The following is a 20,703-nucleotide window of genomic DNA, read 5'->3' on the forward strand; positions in this document are numbered from 1 at the left end:
TCAGAAGCCCACAGTATTAATGCCGGTGTCCCTCAGGGGTCCATCCTGGGCCCAACTTTTTTCCTGATCTACATTAATGATCTTCCAAATCACATCCTTACATCATTTGTAGACATTTATGCTGATAGCACTACCATTTATGGTAGCACATCTAAGACAGTAAACGACCAAGTTCTCTCCGATTCTCTCTCCTCTGATCTTGAGCACGTGGTACAATGGGGAAAGGAGTGGCTGGTTACTTTTAATGCATCTAAAACCAAGCTTCTCTCTTTACATCATCAACATTTTGATCCACATCTGGCATCAATTGAAATGAATGGCTCTCGTCTTCAGGAGGCCTCAAGTTTTGGCTAGCTTCTGGGCTTGACCATTATTCCTGATCTTAAATTGAATACGTTCATCAAATCTGTTGCCAAGGCTGCTGGAAAACTGGTGGGATTTTTCTAGCCATCCAGTAGATATCTCATTGCTGATGCAATTCTCTATCTATATAAGAGCCAGGTACGTCCAAGGATGGAATACTGTTGCAACATCTGGGCAGGAGCTGCTAGAAAGGGCTTGTTCTGCCTTGATAGAGTTCAAAATAGACTTTGTAGCCTTGTAGGATATGTCCTTTTCTCTTCCCTGCAACCTCTATCTCACAGAAGAGATGTTGCGAGTTTGTCTCTGATGTATCGTTATTTTCATAGAAAGTGTTCGACTGAGCTTCAATCTATGGTCCCCCCTCCCAAACTTTCACAAGAAACACCCGTCTAGCTGAAAACACTATCAATAATTTCCCCCCACTCTTTATTTGTGCCTAAACCTAAACGTAGATTCCATGAACAAAGCTTTTTTATTAGAACTGCACGCCTGTGGAATTGTCTTCCGTTTTCCTGCTTTCCGGCTGACTACAATATGGTTGTGTTCAAGTCTAACGTAAATAAGTTCTTGATGAGCCGTTCCATATAAGTTATCAAATGAAAAAAAAAAAAAGAAAAAGTCCAATGTGAACAAGTTCTAATTGAATCGTCCCCCTAAGTAATCCAAGTTTCAAAATTCCCACTGTTTACTATGCTAAAATCACAATGACTAATGTATACCTATTAACCCTTATCCTCGAGTGGCCTCTGGGCCTTGATAAGTGGTGACACCCTTGTAAAAAAAAAAAAAAAAAAAAAGGTATTATGTAGGAAGTAGAGCAGCAAGATGTCTGTTTACATTACACTTGAACTTCTGCATGGCAGTACAGTCGGGGAAACAGGAACCTGGAAGGGAATTCCAAAGTTTAGTAGTCCTAGGGAATAAACTATTAGAGTAGAAGGTATAAGACATAGTGGAGTCACGAGATATAGAACTGTGGCTTATGAGTCGATGTTCACCAATTCATAGTCGAATCTATCGATTCGAGAGATCATGGTCGAAAGTGCAGGGATATTAATAAGTCAAAAATGGTAGAGTTACCACTGGGACCGTTAAAGATAAATTTAACCAAATCTCTGAATTACAGAAGAGTCCTACAGAATCACATTCACATAAATTTAAAAGGCGTGAATAACTTTGGAAAAATAACATCCAACAAAAAACCCAAGATTGCTGTACTAGGACAAAATAACATTTATTAACATGTTTAAGAAAAAGTAATTCAAATTATTTGAACGTCAACGTTTTTGAAACAAGTGTTCATTAATCAGTTTTTGTTAATGTGTTTTTGTTAATGTGTGTCTCGGAGAAAAGGCAAAAAGTTAATGATTATGAATTTTCATTTTGAGAGGGAACACGTGTGATTATTTATTAAAGGGAAAAGAAAATAGTTATTAAAGCGTGTGTGTCTTGTGTGTGTGTGTGTGTGTGTGTGTGTGTGTGTGTGTGTCATACATATGAAAATAACAGGGTTGTCAAGAAGACATCTCGTTAGATATGGTAATTTTTCCACATTGAGAATTTAACACGTCGGAAGTCGTGTTATGTAATTTAACGTCCAGCATGGACGGAGTCTCTTAGCTCCAGGTTGAGCTGAAGAAATCTAAACAGAAACTGGTTTGATTTTTGTGAGTAAAAGCTTATATGCACATATTCTAGAATGTTCTGAACTATTTGCTGTATCGCTACGCGTGAAGCATAATAAAGTTCGTTTATCATATGTGTGTAGATCAGCACTTCACAACATTGTAAGCTTGCGCATAATTCGTACACGTGCATGTTAAAAACGGTGATTGCTTTTAGAATGTCTCTGCCAAAGATTTGTTCCAGCCATGTATAGCTGTCACTACAAAGGCTTTTTTACATCTAGGATTTTCTAATGTGAAGGGGTAAGACTTTGCTGCTTCTCAGATTTGTCGGAGGTATTTACGTTCAGGTGGTACTAGGGATTGTAGTACGTCAGAGCATCCACCATTAAAATACTTGTAGAACAGGCAGAGGGATGCAATATTTCATGGATGGGACAGAGGCCGAAGTTTAGATGTAATTATTAAAGGAAAAGGAGCTTAGTCTTGGCAGCATTGAATATTTTTGCCTCCATTATTTTGGCAGCATTGAATATTTTTGCCTCCATTATTTTGGCAGCATTGAATATTTTTGCCTCCATTATTTTGGCAGCATTGAATATTTTTGCCTCCATTATTTTGGCAGCATTGAATATTTTTGCCTTCATTATTTTAGCAGCATTGAATATTTTTGCCTCCATTATTTTGGCAGCATTGAATGCGACCATTTTGCCTCCATTATTTTGGCAGCATTGAATGCGACCATTTTTTGCCTCCATTCCATCACAGACCGGAGGTCTTCCTCTAGGGTTTCTGCCCTTGCCTTGGATAGGTGTTCATTCGTTTTCCCTTGTGTCTGTTATAGAGCATGGTGTCATCAGCAAATGTACCCATCTCAGAGACAACTTTATTAGGGAGGTTATTTATGAATACCAGGAATAATAAAAATCCAAGGATTGACCCCTGATGCACCCCCGCATTTATACTAGATTGTTTTGACGTATGACCATCGAGGACAACTTCGTCCAGTGATACCGTAGGATCTGATTTTAATGAGAAGACCATCGTGCCATACCCTGTCAAAAGCCTTAGATATATCTAGGGCTACTGCCTCAGCCTCCCCTGCTTTATCCAGTGTATTGTATATACGTCCAGAGATTACAGTTAGAATATCTGCAGTAGAACAGGCTTGTCTAAACCCATACTTTGGTCGGATAAAAGTTTAGAAGCTGTGAGGTGGTGGACTAGAGCTTGATTAATTATGGATTCAAATATTTTGGCTAAAACGGTGAGGCAGCTAATGGGGAGATAATTTAATGGATCAATTCTTGTGACAGAATTCGTATAAACTGGTATCACAGAAGCGAAGCGGTTTTCCAGCCGTTAGGAAAGTGTTAGATCGTCAAAGAGAGATAACTCATAAATGAATAAATGCAGAGTTATCTCCCTTGCATCGAAAGTCATTAGTTGTGCTTGGCAGCCAGACAGGAAAAGGAGAGAGGCTGGACAATATGGTCGCTGCCAAATATCGTTTACTCTTCCGTCCGTTATAAACATTTCCGTTTATTCTATATGTTCAAATAAATAATGTATTTCAAATGCATTCGGCGTTTAAGGGTTATTCATACCATTTCCAGTATGCAAATACAACCTAACCCCATGCCATCATACACATCAATGGCGATGAGGACGTTGGATTTTAAATTCACGGAGAAAAAAAAAACGCACATGGGGTCCGTTTTCTACGAAGCGAATTTCCCTGAGCAATTTTGCCCATTTTTTTTTTTTTTTTGTGAATACACACACACACACACACACACACACACACACACACACACACACACACACACACACACACACAAAAGGGAATCTTTTACGATAATTTTTTTTATTGCTTAAAAAAAAAAAAAAGTGAATTTTTCCTAATAATTTTTTTTTCTTGCTGAAAAAAAAAAAAAACACCCGCCATGGATCTAAACATTCTCGAGAAAATCCTTCAATCGCAACAAATGGAATTTTTGAAAGAACAATCTCATTGGAAATCTGACCACTCAGTTTAACAAGCAAATGTTACCAAATTCAAATTCTCTGGACTCCATAGCAAGCACGACAACGGAATTTTTGTTCAATCTGGACTTAAAACAGGCATTAAACACTTGGTATGGCCGTTGGAAAGATACGTTTGAACATGAATTCGCCTCCATGGACGACTCGTGCAGAACGCGTTTACTGTTACGGAAACTTGGCACAGCCAAGTATCATAGGTATTCAAACTTTATCCTTCCTAAGAAAACTGGAGACTTTACATTTGATGAAACCATAGCACAGCTATCGGAAATTTTTGGTGAGTCAGTATCCTTATTTAATATTAGATACAATTGCTTGCAATTAAAGAAAAACGGACGATTTGATCAAATATGCGGGAATCGGGAATCAAACTTGCGAAAATTTTCAGTTGAAATCACTGAGTGAGGAGCAATTCAAGTGCTTCATTTTCATCGCAGGATTACAATCACTCCAGGATGCGGACATCCGCACTCGTTTATTGTCTATGATCGAAAAAGACAAAGACATAACGATAAGACTTCTGACCACAGAATGTCAGCGGCTAACAAATTTAAAATGGGACACAGCAATGGTGCAACAACAAATCCCATCTGTTTCAAATATAAAATCAGTAGAGAAAAATCCTACTGGAAAAACTAAAAAAAAACCAACGCCCTGTTAGTCATGTGGTGAAATGCACTATGCTCGCTTTTGCCCATTCAAAAGACACATATGCCAACATTGTTCGCGTCGTGGGCACAAGGATGGATTTGGTGGTAATAACTACAACACTTCCAAACTTAATACGGCACAACAAAGAGGCAAAAAAAACTTAATACGGCACAACAAAGAGGCAAAAAAACTTAATACGGCACAACAAAGAGAAAAAAAACACAGAAAAACTCCAGGACGGTTCCAGAAAGCCTCATCAAATTCAATTTTTGCTACTTTCAATGTGAATTTTGAAGCGCGGAGAAAGTATGTACTTGTTGAAATAAACAACAAACCGGTGAATTTTCAGTTTGATACTGCTTCAGACATCACCCTAATTCCACGTCAAACGTGGGAGTTGTTGGGAAAACCAACACTTAAGAAGACAAATCATGTTGCATGTGGGGCATCAGGAAAAAAATACAATTAACTGGTGAGTTAACATGTAATGTCTCTTTTTAAGAAAATAAATTCTCAGGTGTGTGCTATGTTTCGGAAGTATCAACATTGAATCTTCTTGGGCTAGATTTCATTGAGGAATTGGACCTTTTTTAATGTTCCCCTTAACACAATTTTCAGTTCCTTCAACATGAATGCTGCCACAGATGCTGAAACCCATTTTAGAAACTTGCTCAAAGCAAAATTCAGCAAAGTTTTTCAGGAGGGTCTTGAACTTTGCTCTAAAGTTAAAGCAACTCTAAAATTAAAGGCAGACACAAAACCAGTCTTCAGACCAAAGTGGCCAGTGCCATACGCAGCTTTAGCTACTGTGGAAAAAGAATTGGATCGTCTTCAACAAGAAGGAGTTATCCAACCCACAAATTATTCATCCTGGGCAGCACCTATTGTCATTGTAAAGAAGGCAAATGGCAAAGTATGTTTATGCGCGGACTTCAGCACAGGACTAAATGACCAACTGGAGACACACCAGTACCCACTACCAGTACCAGAAGATCTGTTTTCAAAACTTAATGGTGGGACTTGTTTTGCAAAACTGGACCCTGCAGATGCATATTTGCAAATGGAAGTTGACGAAGATTCCAAAAATCTTTTTACTATCAACACCCACAAGGCACTGTTTCAATTTAACCTTCCATTTGGGGTCAAGTCAGCTCCAGCAATATTTCAACAAACCATGGACACTATGCTCACAGGATTGCCAGGAGTTTCTGCCTATATTGATGACATTATTGTGACAGGCACATCTCAAGAAGAACTCTTATATCGCCTCACTTCCGTGCTGGATCAACTCCAACAATATGGATTTCACTTAAGACCAGATAAATGCAAATTTTTCCAAACTTCTGTGAAATACCTTGGATTTATATTTGAAAAAAATGGTCGAAAACCAGATCCGGACAATATCCAGGCAATAAAGCATATGCCAGCTCCAAAGGACGTTGCAACATTACGCTCTTTTCTTGGACCTGTAAGCCATTATGGTTCATTTTTACCCGAACTACATAGGTTACGAGGACCACTAAATAATCTTTTACAAAAAGATACCAAATGGAACTGGTCAAACACCTGCAAAGAGTCGTTTGAGAAAATTAAAGCACTTCTCAGTTCAAATTTATTGCTGACACACTACGACTCATCTTTGGACATTACTGTTGTGACAGATGCTTTCAGACTACAGAGTCGGAGCCGTAATATCACATATTTTCCCTGACGGAAGCGAAAAAGCAATTGCACATGCATCAAAGTCTTTGACGCCTACGGAACGAAAATACAGCCAAATTGAGAAGGAAGCACTTGCAATAATATATGCAGGTAAGAAATTTCATAAAATGTTATATGGCCGACATTTTACTCTGATCACAGACCACAAGCCCTTAATAAGCATTTTTGGTTGCAGGAAAGGAATTCCTGTATATACAGCAAACCGCTTACAAAGGTGGGCAACTATGCTTCTAGACTATGACTTTTCTATAAAGCACCAACCAGGCAGCAAAATCGGCCAGGCAGATGCACTATCAAGATTCATTTCTTCTCATCAGAAAGTAGTGGAAGACACGGTCATCACTGCTATATCGGTGGAACCTGAAGTTATATCTGGACTTGTTTCCACGGTAAGATCTTTACCTGTCACTTCAGAGATGATCTAGGATGCTACAGCTGCAGACTCATTGCTACAAAAAGTCAGAAAATTTCAAGCTGGCCAAAAACATGCACCAACCAGCAACTTCAACCGTTTTTTATCTTTATCTGAAATTAATGGAACACTTCGTTTTGGAGAACGTGTGATTCTCCCATACAAACTCCAGAACAAAGTTCTCAGACAATTCCACTATGGACACCAGGGAATAAATCGGATGAAAGCTCTGGCACGTGGCTACGTGTACTGGCCAAACATGGACAAGCAACTAGAAGAATAGTAAGAACTTGTGAAAAATGCCAAATGGTTGCAAAATCTCCTCGGAAAAAAACACTGCAGTCATGGCCTACTCCAGAAATTCCGTGGTCACGACTACACATAGACTTAGCAGGACCAATTAATGAACAAAACTAATATTGGTTGACGCATACAACAAGTGGCCAGAAGTCTTTCAAATGAATCATACTACTTCCAATGAAACGGTGAAGAGACTTCAAGAAATTTTCAGCAGATTGGGTGTTCCTGAAATTTTAATTTCCGACAACGGTACTGCATTTACCTCAACAGAATTTACAAATTTCTGTAAACAAAACGGTATCCAGCACCTACGATCTCCACCTTTCCACCCACAATCTAACAGCCAAGCCGAACGCTTTGTAGACACTTTTAAGAGAGCACTTAAAAGGGGGAAGGAACTACTCGAGAGATCATAGAAACATTTCTAAGTAGGTACAGAGCTACACCAAACCCAAATTGCCCGGAGGGTAAGTCTCCTGCCGAAGCATTGATGAACACGAAGATGCACTTACGAATGGATGCATTTCGTCCATCAACAAAGAATCATCCCAGGAGAAACAGGACGATGGAAAATGAATTCAATCGTCATCATGGAGCAAGATCACATGCATTCCTACCAGGACAAGCCGTATGGGCAAAAGATTCCCGAAATGGTAAAGAAAAATGGACACAGGATCAGATAGTACGTCGTTCTGGGAAAGTCATGTACGATGTGGATGTACAATCATCTATTTGGGTCAGACATGCAAATCAACAGCGTCATTTATACCTTCCAAAGAGACAATCAAATGACATTCCATTGAACATTCTACTGGACACATTTGAATTACCTCAGAGTGTTCCCGCAGCGTGCAGGAAACAAAGTAAGGCTAAAAAGGAAGGTCGAATGCGAAGATCACAACGAAGGCGCAAACCAACCTCAGTCCTACAAGTTGACCCACATCACACATCTTACAGGCATCATATTCAAAGGGGAGGTGTTAGATGGTCAAAGAGAGATAACTCATAAATGAATAAATGCAGAGTTATCTCCCTTCCATCGAAAGTCATTAGTTGTGCTTGGCAGCCAGACAGGAAAAGGAGAGAGGCTGGACAATATGGCCGCTGCCAAATATCGTTTACTTTTCCGTCCGTTATAAATATTTCCATTTATTCTATATGTTCAAATAAATAATGTATTTCAAATGCATTCGGCGTGTAAGGGTTATTCATACCATTTCCAGTATGCAAATACAACCTAACCCCATACACATCAGAAAGCATGATTCATTAAGGCATTTGTTGAAAAGTTTGGAAAGAACTGGAGCAACCTCAGCAGAGCATTTTTTAAATAGTACAGCCGGGATGATATCAGGTGCCTACATTTTTTATGATACCATGTACTTGAAAAGGGGTGATTTTCAGATCATCTAGTGTGGTTTCTGTCTGCAGAGGAAAATCTTGGAGGGAGTTGTTTACTGGGTCCAAAATAGAGTTGGAGGTTTGCTATAGAACTTCCGTGTGGGAACATGTGCTTCAATTGCCACTTTGAACCATTCAGTAGTCTCATTTGTGCACTGTTTAGCAGGGAGAGAAAATATATTTCCCTATGGAGCATCCCTGATGTCATTCCTGATGGCCTCCCAGTCAGCCTTATTGTAGTACCTTGTCGTTTTGAGCAGTGGCTTTTCAACTTTGGGTCGAGAGTTTAGGGTGATGTCTATCATTATCACAGCATGATCAGCATTCCCGAGTGGGCAATGAGCATTTATTACACAATCCTCAGAAGTGAGTCTTGCTGGTCCTACCCTTCAGTGTCCCCCAAAAAATGTTTGAACTAGTTTCTGTGCAACCAGATTTGCATTGACATCCATCTAACTTAATAAAAACAAATAATTATATTTTTGGACAAATCAGAGTATTTTCTGAATTTCTTTGAAATTACCGTTTTGGGAATCATCTCAATCTTAAAAATAAAAATAAAACGATTTTTTTTAAATAAATGGTTGAGACCTAAGAGACCACTAATATACGATTCCATTTAATCGCCACAATCCTCAACTCACGTAACCATCCACTGTCACTCACACTAAATCCCCCCCCACATGCACTGACTGCTTGAATCCCTTAATATCGTCTGCTCATTTAAAATAATTTATTAATTGAAATATTCTAAACCTTTATCACTGAACTTTTTTTATATAAAAAAAATGAACGTCAACTGCTATTAACAACTTTTAATGAAATATAATTTTTTTAATTGAGTGGAGAACTTTTGATTTCAATTTTCTGACCCTTGTAATGCACAATCTTTAAACTATTGATTTTGACTTCTTCAATATCTCAACTAATGAATCCCCCTTATTTTACAAGAACTCGAAAATATTCACAAACATTCTATGTTTTTTCTATTAAAGTAATCTTCCATTTTAAACATATATAAATTATCCCTTTTGTAATTCTATGACTTAACTCATTATTTTGTTTTGTTTACCATATGACAATGTCTCTCGTTTTTCTCATGTTTAATTATAAATATACAACTATTTTCAGTGAAAATATATCTCTGGAACCGATTCATACCAAAAATATCTCATCTAAATCAAAACACCTCAAGAACCCCCCCCCCCAAAAAAAAACCGCTCACCCCTAAATTCTTATCAGAAATTACTATTAGTGACATAAATTATTTTGGTTAAATTCAAGTTCCATCTGTGATTGTTTACAAAGGATTTCTGTGAAGCAGTCGGCTGTGTGATGAACACTCTGGAAAATCCCTTTCTTTGACATGTTTTTTTTTTGTTTTTTTTTACTGAGAGTTTGTTTTTCAATAATGAAATACAATGAGCCAAAAAGAATGTCTTAGTTGCCTACAATCTCGCATTGTTCCTTTTCAAATACATCAAAATCGATGTTTGCTATATCATCAATCTTTTTCAGCTTCACAATCAGTTTCAACCTATTATGCCATGTAACCACATCACCTTCTTCATTAAATGGCTTCAGGATGTCATTTCTTAACCTAGTTCGTTCATCCATTTTCTCTGTTTCTCTGAAATAGCTTATAGTCAAATGATCACTTGTTAACTATTCTACACGTTTAACTAACAATTCCTAGATTTAAATTTAACACACTGGTGTCAAAAACTTGCTACTCTAAAATTCGACACACTTTTATCAAAGCTTACTACTCCCAAATCCAAATCAACACAGTTGGTGAAGAACAGGCTTTTTATTTTAACCAACCGCTTCTCATTTGTATACTAAGTGACAAGAAATCTCATTACTTCACAAGATTAATAGCATATAAATAGAAGTGGTAGGCATTTTTTTAATTCTTTTCTTTCTTTTTTTCTTTTTTTGTCTGGCACCGGACACTATAAGCTGCAGAAAATCAAGTTTGTACCAATTTTAAAGGCATTTAATCACAATTACATTTCACATATGGTTTCACATATTCCTTCTCCATTTGATTTTGAACTTTATAGAATAGCATTTGTATTAAATACTCGTTTCAGTAAATCTTTTAGTATACTGAAGCATCCTTTATCTTGCTTGGTTGTTCATCTCATAACAAGGCCGATTGACATTGAATGTAAAAGTGACAATTATAATAGAAGTCAGCTTTATAAGGGTGGATGGCAACCTATATGGGAAGTTAAACACATCGCATTTAAATTTCTACATATTATGGTCGGGAAAATAGGGAGCAGGTAGGGAATTCCAAAAGGCGTGTTAAATCTTTTGGTGTCATCTACTGACGAATTTATCCTTTTTATGCTTATGGTTCTTACTGTTGTAGAGAACCAATTTTGGTGATGCACCGTTTCTGAGCATCGCTGATTGTTTCCATTTCATTATGCTTGCAAGAGGCCTGAGTGTCAAAAACATCACTGCTGTTGGACTTCTCTCATGAGACCCCCACAAAATGAAGAATTTAGCGCCCCCTCCTCCTCCGGTAACAAATGCTTGTATTTTAAGGATGGAGTGAAAACTTAATACCTTTTATTTGTTTTGTTTGTTTGTTGCTTGCCTTTCGTAATTGTCGACTGTGAATAAATGTGTTAACCTTTGACTCTAATCTTTTGTTTTAATGATTGATATATTTGGACCCATAGCGCAATGGATAAAAGTGCTAAGTAAATTAAATTCTAAGTGACAGCCTTCTGTAGGTAAAAGGTTCAATCCTCACTATGGGCGATAATAAGAATCAAATTACAAATTACTTAAGACTATTTCCTGGTTGACAGAACGAGATTAATCTACCTTCATGAATTAAATAAAATATTTCATATAGATTTGCGAATTTGATGAGATACACTTAAAGAAGGTCGGAGGTTACATCAGTCAAAGTTATTGTGAAAATAACATTAAAGATGAGAACAGTAGTCCAAATAATCCACATAATAAAAATTATCAAGCCTCATTTTTAAAAATTTCAAAACATGTTTAAAATATATGTTTAATACACAAGTTGAGAAATAAAATAATAAATAACTTCTAACAAATAATATCAATATTCTAACGAATAATATCAATATTCTAACGAATAATATCAATATTCTAACGAATAATATCAATATTCTAACGAATAATATCAATATTCTAACGAATAATATCAATATTCTAACGAATAATATCAATATTCTAACGAATAATATCAATATTCTAACGAATAATATCAATATTCTAACGAATAATATCAATATTCTAACAAATAATATCAATATTCTAACAAATAATATCAATATTCTAACGATATGTTTAAATTTATTTAATAAACATGTACATAATCAATAGATGAAACTAATGGATCCACTTTGGATTAAAAAAGGCTTAAATTTAAATTTAACGAATAATATAAATATTCTAACAAATAATATCAATATTCTAACAAATAATATCAATATTCTAACAAATAAAATTAATATTCTAACAAATAATATTAATATTCTAACAAATAATATCAATATTCTAACAAATAATATCAATATTCTAACAAATAATATCAATATTCTAACAAATAATATCAATATTCTAACGAATAATATCAATATTCTAACAAATAATATCAATATTCTAACGAATAATATCAATATTCTAACAAATAATATCAATATTCTAACAAATAATATCAATATTCTAACAAATAATATTAATATTCTAACAAATAATATCAATATTCTAAAAAATAATATCAATATTCTAAAAAATAATATCAATATTCTAACAAATAATATCAATATTCTAACAAATAATATCAATATTCTAACGAATAATATCAATATTCTAACAAATAATATCAATATTCTAACAAATAATATCAATATTCTTACAAATAATATCAATATTCTAACGAATAATATCAATATTCTAACAAATAATATCAATATTCTAACAAATAATATCAATATTCTAACAAATAATATTAATATTCTAAAAAATAATATCAATATTCTAACAAATAATATCAATATTCTAACAAATAATATCAATATTCTAACAAATAATATCAATATTCTAACGAATGATATCAATATTCTAACGAATGATATCAATATTCTAACAAATAATATCAATATTCTAACAAATAATATCAATATTCTAACAAATAATATCAATATTCTAACAAATAATATCAATATTCTAACAAATAATATCAATATTCTAACGAATAATATCAATATTCTAACGAATAATATCAATATTCTAACGAATGAAATCAATATTCTAACAAATAATATCAATATTCTAAAAAATAATATCAATATTCTAAAAAATAATATCAATATTCTAACAAATAATATCAATATTCTAACAAATAATATCAATATTCTAACGAATAATATCAATATTCTAACAAATAATATCAATATTCTAACAAATAATATCAATATTCTTACAAATAATATCAATATTCTAACGAATAATATCAATATTCTAACAAATAATATCAATATTCTAACAAATAATATCAATATTCTAACAAATAATATTAATATTCTAAAAAATAATATCAATATTCTAACAAATAATATCAATATTCTAACAAATAATATCAATATTCTAACAAATAATATCAATATTCTAACGAATGATATCAATATTCTAACGAATGATATCAATATTCTAACAAATAATATCAATATTCTAACAAATAATATCAATATTCTAACAAATAATATCAATATTCTAACGAATAATATCAATATTCTAACGAATAATATCAATATTCTAACGAATGAAATCAATATTCTAACAAATAATATCAATATTCTAACAAATAATATCAATATTCTAACGAATGATATCAATATTCTAACGAATGATATCAATATTCTAACAAATAATATCAATATTCTAACAAATAATATCAATATTCTAACAAATAATATCAATATTCTAACGAATAATATCAATATTCTAACGAATAATATCAATATTCTAACGAATGATATCAATATTCTAACGAATAATATCAATATTCTAACAAATAATATCAATATTCTAACAAATAATATCAATATTGTAACAAATAAAATTAATATTCTAACAAATAATATCAATATTCTAACGAATAATATCAATATTCTAACAAATAATATCAATATTCTAACAAATAATATCAATATTCTAACAAATAATATCAATATTCTAACAAATAATATCAATATTCTAACAAATAATATCAATATTCTAACAAATAATATCAATATTCTAACGAATAATATCAATATTCTAACAAATAATATCAATATTCTAACAATATGTTTAAATTCATTTAATAAACATGTACATAATCGATAAATGAAACTAACAGATTAGGTTAGAGTTAAAAAAAAGTTTTTGGAGAAACGGAAACTAAATTGATTCCAAAATTGTTCATCGGATTTAGTTTGAGATCATTTTTGTTGAAGCTATCCAGGTATGTGAGTGTATCTAATACTTGCAGGTTAGACTTGGACAAGATGTAGCATCAGCCTTTCTCTGATAATCTGGAGTGTTTCTAGACTGGAGGTAAACAGAGTTTCTCAGCCATAGTGAAGGCAACGGAGGGCTGTTGAAAAAAAAAATGAATAGAGGTAGTCCGTTCACCTTGTATGACAACGATAATGTTACAAACAAGAATACCTGCTTCCGATTTGCCATAAGTTAAGACAGAAAGTAAAGGCCAAAAACTGTCATAAGAATGCTTCATGCCTAACCTTGTAGTGAATATGGTAATTTATTTTTAGTTCAAGATCATATACAACACCGAGTTGGGGGTAGTTATAGTAAGTATTTGATAGGGTTCTGATATAAGTTATACAGAAGACAGAAAATTGCTAGTTAAGATAGATTTCTGAAAGCACAAATTTTGTTGCCTTTTTTGAGATCAGACGAAAACATGGTTATTACTCCATGGTCGTTGATATATTACAGTTCTGTGTTCAGCATTAGATTTTATTAGCTTGTGTTGTTTATAGAAGCGTACATGGGATAGTCTACAATATTTTTCCTTTCAGGTATCACATGCTGATTTGCTATAGTTTGCATAGGATTTAAGGTTGAGTATGCATGCTATGTGTATTATTTGGCTTCATTGGACTACTCTTCTCATCTTGAGTGCAATTGTATCTCGGACTGATGACAAGAATACCTGGACATATCCTACAAAATGGAATTTAAGAAAAATAAATCTCACCAAATAAAAACAAATTGGAAAATCTAAAAGCTAAGAATATAAGACCCATGTCCACCATTCACCAATAAAAGCCATTGTCAACAAAAATAAATGTCAGTTAACTCCTTCTGAGGAATCAATGCTAACCGAAGGTCTGAACTTTGCCACAACCATCAAGCAGATTCCATACTTAGATATGATAGCTCCAAAAGAGGAGGCAGCTTCGACTAAACCCAAAGCACAAGAAGATAAACTGAGGTGGAAAGTGAGACAAACACTAGAGAATTCAAAATCTCTCAAAAGAAATATTGGCTTTCAAGTTCCTACACTGTGACAGTGGTATCATACTACTACCAACAGACAAAAGCAATGCTATAGTGTCAATATATAAAAAGAATATATCAAGAAATTGGCAGATTTAATAGAATCTGGTGGCTACTGTAAAGTGAAAAAGAATCCGACTTTGAAGTTATATCTCATAGGATTAGCAAATCTCTCGACAGAGGCAACCTTTCTAGGGCAATTGCTCTTGACATATCAAAGGCCTTTGATAGGGTATGGCATAAAGGTTTACTTCACAAGATCTCCAGCTATGGTATAGCTGGAAATGTCTTCTCAATTATTAAATCATTTCTCTCTGATAGGTTCATAAGAGTAGTAGTTGATGGGCAAAAATCAGAAGCTCACAGTATTAATGCCGGTGTCCCTCAGGGGTCCATCCTGGGCCCAACTCTCTTCCTGATCTACATTAATGATCTTCCAAATCACATCCTTACATCATTCGTAGACATTTTTGCTGATGACACTACCATCTATGGTAGCACATCTAAGACAGTAAACGACCAAGTTCTCTCCGATTCTCTCTCCTCTGATCTTGATCACGTTGTACAATGGGGAAAGGAGTGGCTGGTTACTTTTAATGCATCTAAAACCAAGCTTCTATCTTTACATCATCAACGTTCTGATCCCCATCTGGCATCAATTAAAATGAATGGCTCTCGTCTTGAGGAGGCCTCAAGTTTTGACAGGCTTCTGGGCTTGACCTTTACTCCTGATCTTAAATAGAATACATACATCAAATCTGTTGCCAAGGCCACTGGAAAAATGGTGGGATCCTTCTATAGATCCAGTAGATATCTCACTGCTGATGCAATTCTCTATCTATATAAGAGCCAGATACGTCCAAGGATGGAATACTGTTGCCACATATGGGCAGGAGCTACTAGAAAAGACTTGTCCTGCCTTGATAAGGTTCAAAATAGCCTCCGTGGCCTGGTGGGAGATGTCCTTTTCTCTTCGCTACAATCTCTATCTCATAGAAGAGATGTTGCGAGTTTGTCTCTGCTTTATCGTTATTTTCATGGAAAGTGTTCGACTGAGCTTCAATCTATGGTCCCCCCTCACCAAACTTTCACAAGAAACACTAGACTAGCTGAAAACATTATCAATAATTTCCCCCACTCTTTACCTGTGCCTAAACCTAAACGTAAATTCCATGAACAAAGCTTCTTTCTTAGAACTGCACGCCTGTGGAATTGTCTTCCGTTTTCCTGCTTTCCAGCTATTTATAATATGGTTGTTTTCAAGTCCAACGTGAACAAGTTTCTAATGAGACGTTCCACTTAAGTTAACAAATTTACCGAACTTCCATTACTATTGATTACTATATGGTCCTTTTGACTACTCTACACTCTTTAACCCTTATCCTTGAGTGGCCGATCGGCCTTGATAAGTGGTGACGCGTATGTAAAAAAAAAAGTAAAAATCACTCAAGATGAGAACAGTTGTCTGTTGAATTCGAATAATAAAAATAAACAATACTCAAAAAAACAAAAAACTTATTCCGTGAAGTTTCGAAAAATGCAATTCTTCTCATCAGAGAAAAGAGGTTTGCAAAATATACAATAAATTTTCCAGGTTAGTCTATTAAAAGAAACTACAAATATGAAATTAATTGTACTTGCATCAAAAAAGTTATTAAACAGTTAGTGACAGTTTATAGGAATTCAAAATGATTAAGAAAGCAGGAAACGGGAAAAAGAGAGAAAAAGGATATAGTAAAAGTCCATGGAATAAGAAGGTAAAATCCAGAACAGGATAAATCCAAAATAAGTCCATTGATAATCCATTCGTAATCCATAAGGAACGGGAAAACAGTATTATAGATGCCCAGGGTAAATCAATGCTTCCAGAAAAAAAGCATCAGATCATGGAGAAGTGAAGTTTCAGTTTTTATATAAAACTTTTTTTTAAGTAATAGATAAGACAAATGGAAGTGTTGAAGTAAAGATTCAAAAGATAACAATAAAAGATTGAAATTGACATTAAAAAAGAAAGGAAAAATGAAAAAGAGAGAGAACAGAGAAGCGGAAGAAATAATAGTAAGAAGCTGAAAAAAGAGGGGAGAAAAGAGTTAGACATAATTGAGAAAAAAGGAGAGTAAGAAAGGGGAAGGGACAGGTAAAGAATTATTGTTATAAATCTATTTTTAGAACAGATAAATTTAGGTCAATTAAGGTCAATTTTAACCAGACAGAAAGATAATTCTGTGGAGATGAAAATTCAGATTTATTTTAAATTTGAAAAGAAGTTAAAATTGGTGGGAGGTTTACAGATCATAATTAATGGTTTGATTATTTAATGTATAATTATAATTGTTCGTATATACATATATACATATATATATAGATGTATAAATGCACACACACACACACACATACACACACACACATATATATATAAATTAAAATAATGTAAAATAATATAGGATAAGAAATGAGACTAAAGAAGTCAACTCATTCACAACGAATAGAGACACACAGTCATGTAATTATACACAGACATAGATGCATGTATACACGTATATATGCATACATACCTTTTTACAAACCTTTTACATCCCCAATCGTGTTAGCTAAAAACAAATTTTATAAACTACGACTTTATGCCAAATTTATAGTCGATACATTTACCTTTTATTTTTGATAAATCGGCAAATTGATTGACACATTTGAAGTTAAGTTATAGCATGTACTTAATACTTCGAATGGGTAACATTCTGAGAAGATCAGGTGCTGTAAGTAAAAACCAATGCTAGTGGCTCTGCAAGCTGAAATCTGGCTACCAATATAAAACCGAATTACTTGAGCTGTTCTTTATGATGTGCAGACTAGACACTGGCTGGCAAGGCAGACCAATTTTAGAAGTTCGAAATGATCGATTTATCATTTTTGTAGCATATCATATATTTGTGGTTACTATGAATTTTATAATAGAATTAGGGTGATTAGAAAACTTGAAACAAATTAGAATTAATGATTTGTTTAGAATTGTTTAAAATTAATTAAACAAAAACTTCTGTTTGTGCTAAAACCTGGGGGAAATTATGGGTTCATACTAGTCTCTATAGTAAATGATCACAACCGATCCAATAGAAATAGCCGATTCCATAGCCGTGGCAGATACTGTCAACCCTCCACCTCATGTTCCAAGTAAAAAAAAAAAAAAAAATAGAGAGACGCTCTATTTTTGTTTAAAAACTAAAGCAAGTTATAATCCAGACATGTCACTCGAATATATAGACTTGCAAGACATCAAATTAGGACAGGAATGCCAACCAAACGGCGCGACAATCGTGAAAAGTGGGTTCATTTAGATAAGGCATCATGCAATGTGGTCTCCACATAATAACATGACTTTCTCTTACAGCATATCAACCCGGTTTTAGATTATTTAACATCAGCCCACAATATATTGGCTATGAAGAGAGGAAAGTGAGATCTTCTCAAGTACCCATAAAGCATGTACGGACATGGGAGGGAAGTTTGGATATTAATGGCGATTTTGTATCATAGTTCACGGAAGGTTTCCTCTTGATATATAATCTATCTCGGGTTACGTTGGTACGTTTGAAATTGTGATTTTGCTGTGCAGGTTGGTTAGTGCAAAAAGAGTTCAAAAAGTTATGGTTGACGTATGTAAAATGTGGTAGCTAGGGTCAGCAATAACATTCACACCTGAGATGTTATTCAGTTCGTGTGAAAGAAAACGATGCATAAAAAAGAAAGAGAGAAAAGATATCCTTTGGCTTGCATGCAAGAGCAGTTTAGCTTCCGATTTTGGATGAAGCAGGCGTGTTGAGGGAGATGCAAAAATGCGTTGAAGAAAACATAAAAAGAAAGATTGAATTGGCAATGCAATAGCTTCACCCCTGCCCCCATTCACTCGTAGACGAATAAAGAATCCATTTCACAAAATCGGCGTTATGTTTTCGTCAGATGTTACTTTTTAGCATTGACCAGTGACGGGAAGAATCACATCCCTGAAGAGAAGACCAAGATAAGAAACAGAAAAGAGGTATGGTGACTTCATCGCAATATATATATATATACACACACACTAGAGGTGACACGACCACATCCATAGACACCAACAGACATGCATACATAGACAGATGATCACGGCTGTCCACCTACATACATATGCATACATATCGATTAATAAGAGACACAATAATAAATAAGATATAATCAACAGAGACAAAAATCTCCTTCTCCTCTGAAATACAACACTCTGGCCAAGAACTAAGTTAAAATATGAGCGGCGAATTCTTATTCAGTTGTATCATACAGTGGCACTAGTTTTTGGCCATGTAATAACAAAATCATTTGACCATGTAATAACAAAATCATTTGACCATGTAATAACAAAATCATTTGACCATGTAATAACAAAATCATTTGACCATGTAATAACAAAATCATTTGACCATGTAATAACAAAATCATTTGACCATGTAATAACAAAATCATTTGACCATGTAATAACAAAATCATTTGGCCATGTAATAACAAAATCATTTGGCCATGTAATAACAAAATCATTTGACCATGTAATAACAAAATCATTTGGCCCTGTAATAACAAAATCATTTGACCATGTAATAACAAAATCATTTGACCATGTAATAACAAAATCATTTGACCATGTAATAACAAAATCATTTGGCCATGTAATAACAAAATCATTTGACCATGTAATAACAAAATCATTTGACCATGTAATAACAAAATCATTTGGCCCTGTAATAACAAAATCATTTGACCATGTAATAACAAAATCATTTGACCATGTAATAACAAAATCATTTGACCATGTAATAAAAAAATCATTTGACCATGTAATAACAAAATCATTTGACCATGTAATAACAAAATCATTTGACCATGTAATAAAAAAATCATTTGGCCATGTAATAACAAAATCATTTGACCATGTAATAACAAAATCATTCGACCATGTAATAACAAAATCATTTGACCATGTAATAACAAAATCATTTGACCATGTAATAAAAAAATCATTTGACCATGTAATAACAAAATCATTTGACCATGTAATAAAAAAATCATTTGACCATGTAATAACAAAATCATTTGACCATGTAATAACAAAATCATTTGACCATGTAATAACAAAATCATTTGACCATGTAATAACAAAATCATTTGGCCCTGTAATAACAAAATCATTTGACCATGTAATAACAAAATCATTTGACCATGTAATAACAAAATCATTTGACCATGTAATAAAAAAATAATTTGACCATGTAATAACAAAATCATTTGGCCATGTAATAACAAAATCATTTGACCATGTAATAACAAAATCATTTGGCCATGTAATAAAAAAATCATTTGGCCATGTAATAAAAAAATCATTTGGCCATGTAATAACAAAATCATTTGACCATGTAATAACAAAATCATTTGACCATGTAATAACAAAATCATTTGACCATGTAATAAAAAAATCATTTGACCATGTAATAACAAAATCATTTGACCATGTAATAACAAAATCATTTGACCATGTAATAACAAAATCATTTGACCATGTAATAACAAAATCATTTGACCATGTAATAACAAAATCATTTG

The 20,703-nt window shown here is 33.7% G+C and overlaps 1 protein-coding gene across 1 annotated transcript; it reads left to right on the plus strand.

The window, feature by feature from the left end:
• Window positions 1-7,621: 7,621 nt before the first annotated feature.
• Window positions 7,622-8,128, plus strand: LOC145241308 (uncharacterized). The gene has a single exon (XM_080104110.1). The coding sequence runs from the start codon at window positions 7,622-7,624 to the stop codon at window positions 8,126-8,128; it is 507 nt and encodes a 168-aa protein (XP_079960236.1).
• Window positions 8,129-20,703: the final 12,575 nt, after the last annotated feature.

The sequence above is a fragment of the Euprymna scolopes genome, chromosome 2, assembly GCF_053919585.1.
Source record: "Euprymna scolopes isolate OS-2025 chromosome 2, ASM5391958v1, whole genome shotgun sequence".
Lineage (NCBI taxonomy): Eukaryota > Metazoa > Mollusca > Cephalopoda > Sepiida > Sepiolidae > Euprymna > Euprymna scolopes.

What these genes read in the sequence shown, in the direction of transcription:
- LOC145241308 (XM_080104110.1), top strand. Translation starts at nt 7,622, where the DNA reads ATGCACTTACGAATGGATGCATTTCGTCCATCAACAAAGAATCATCCC.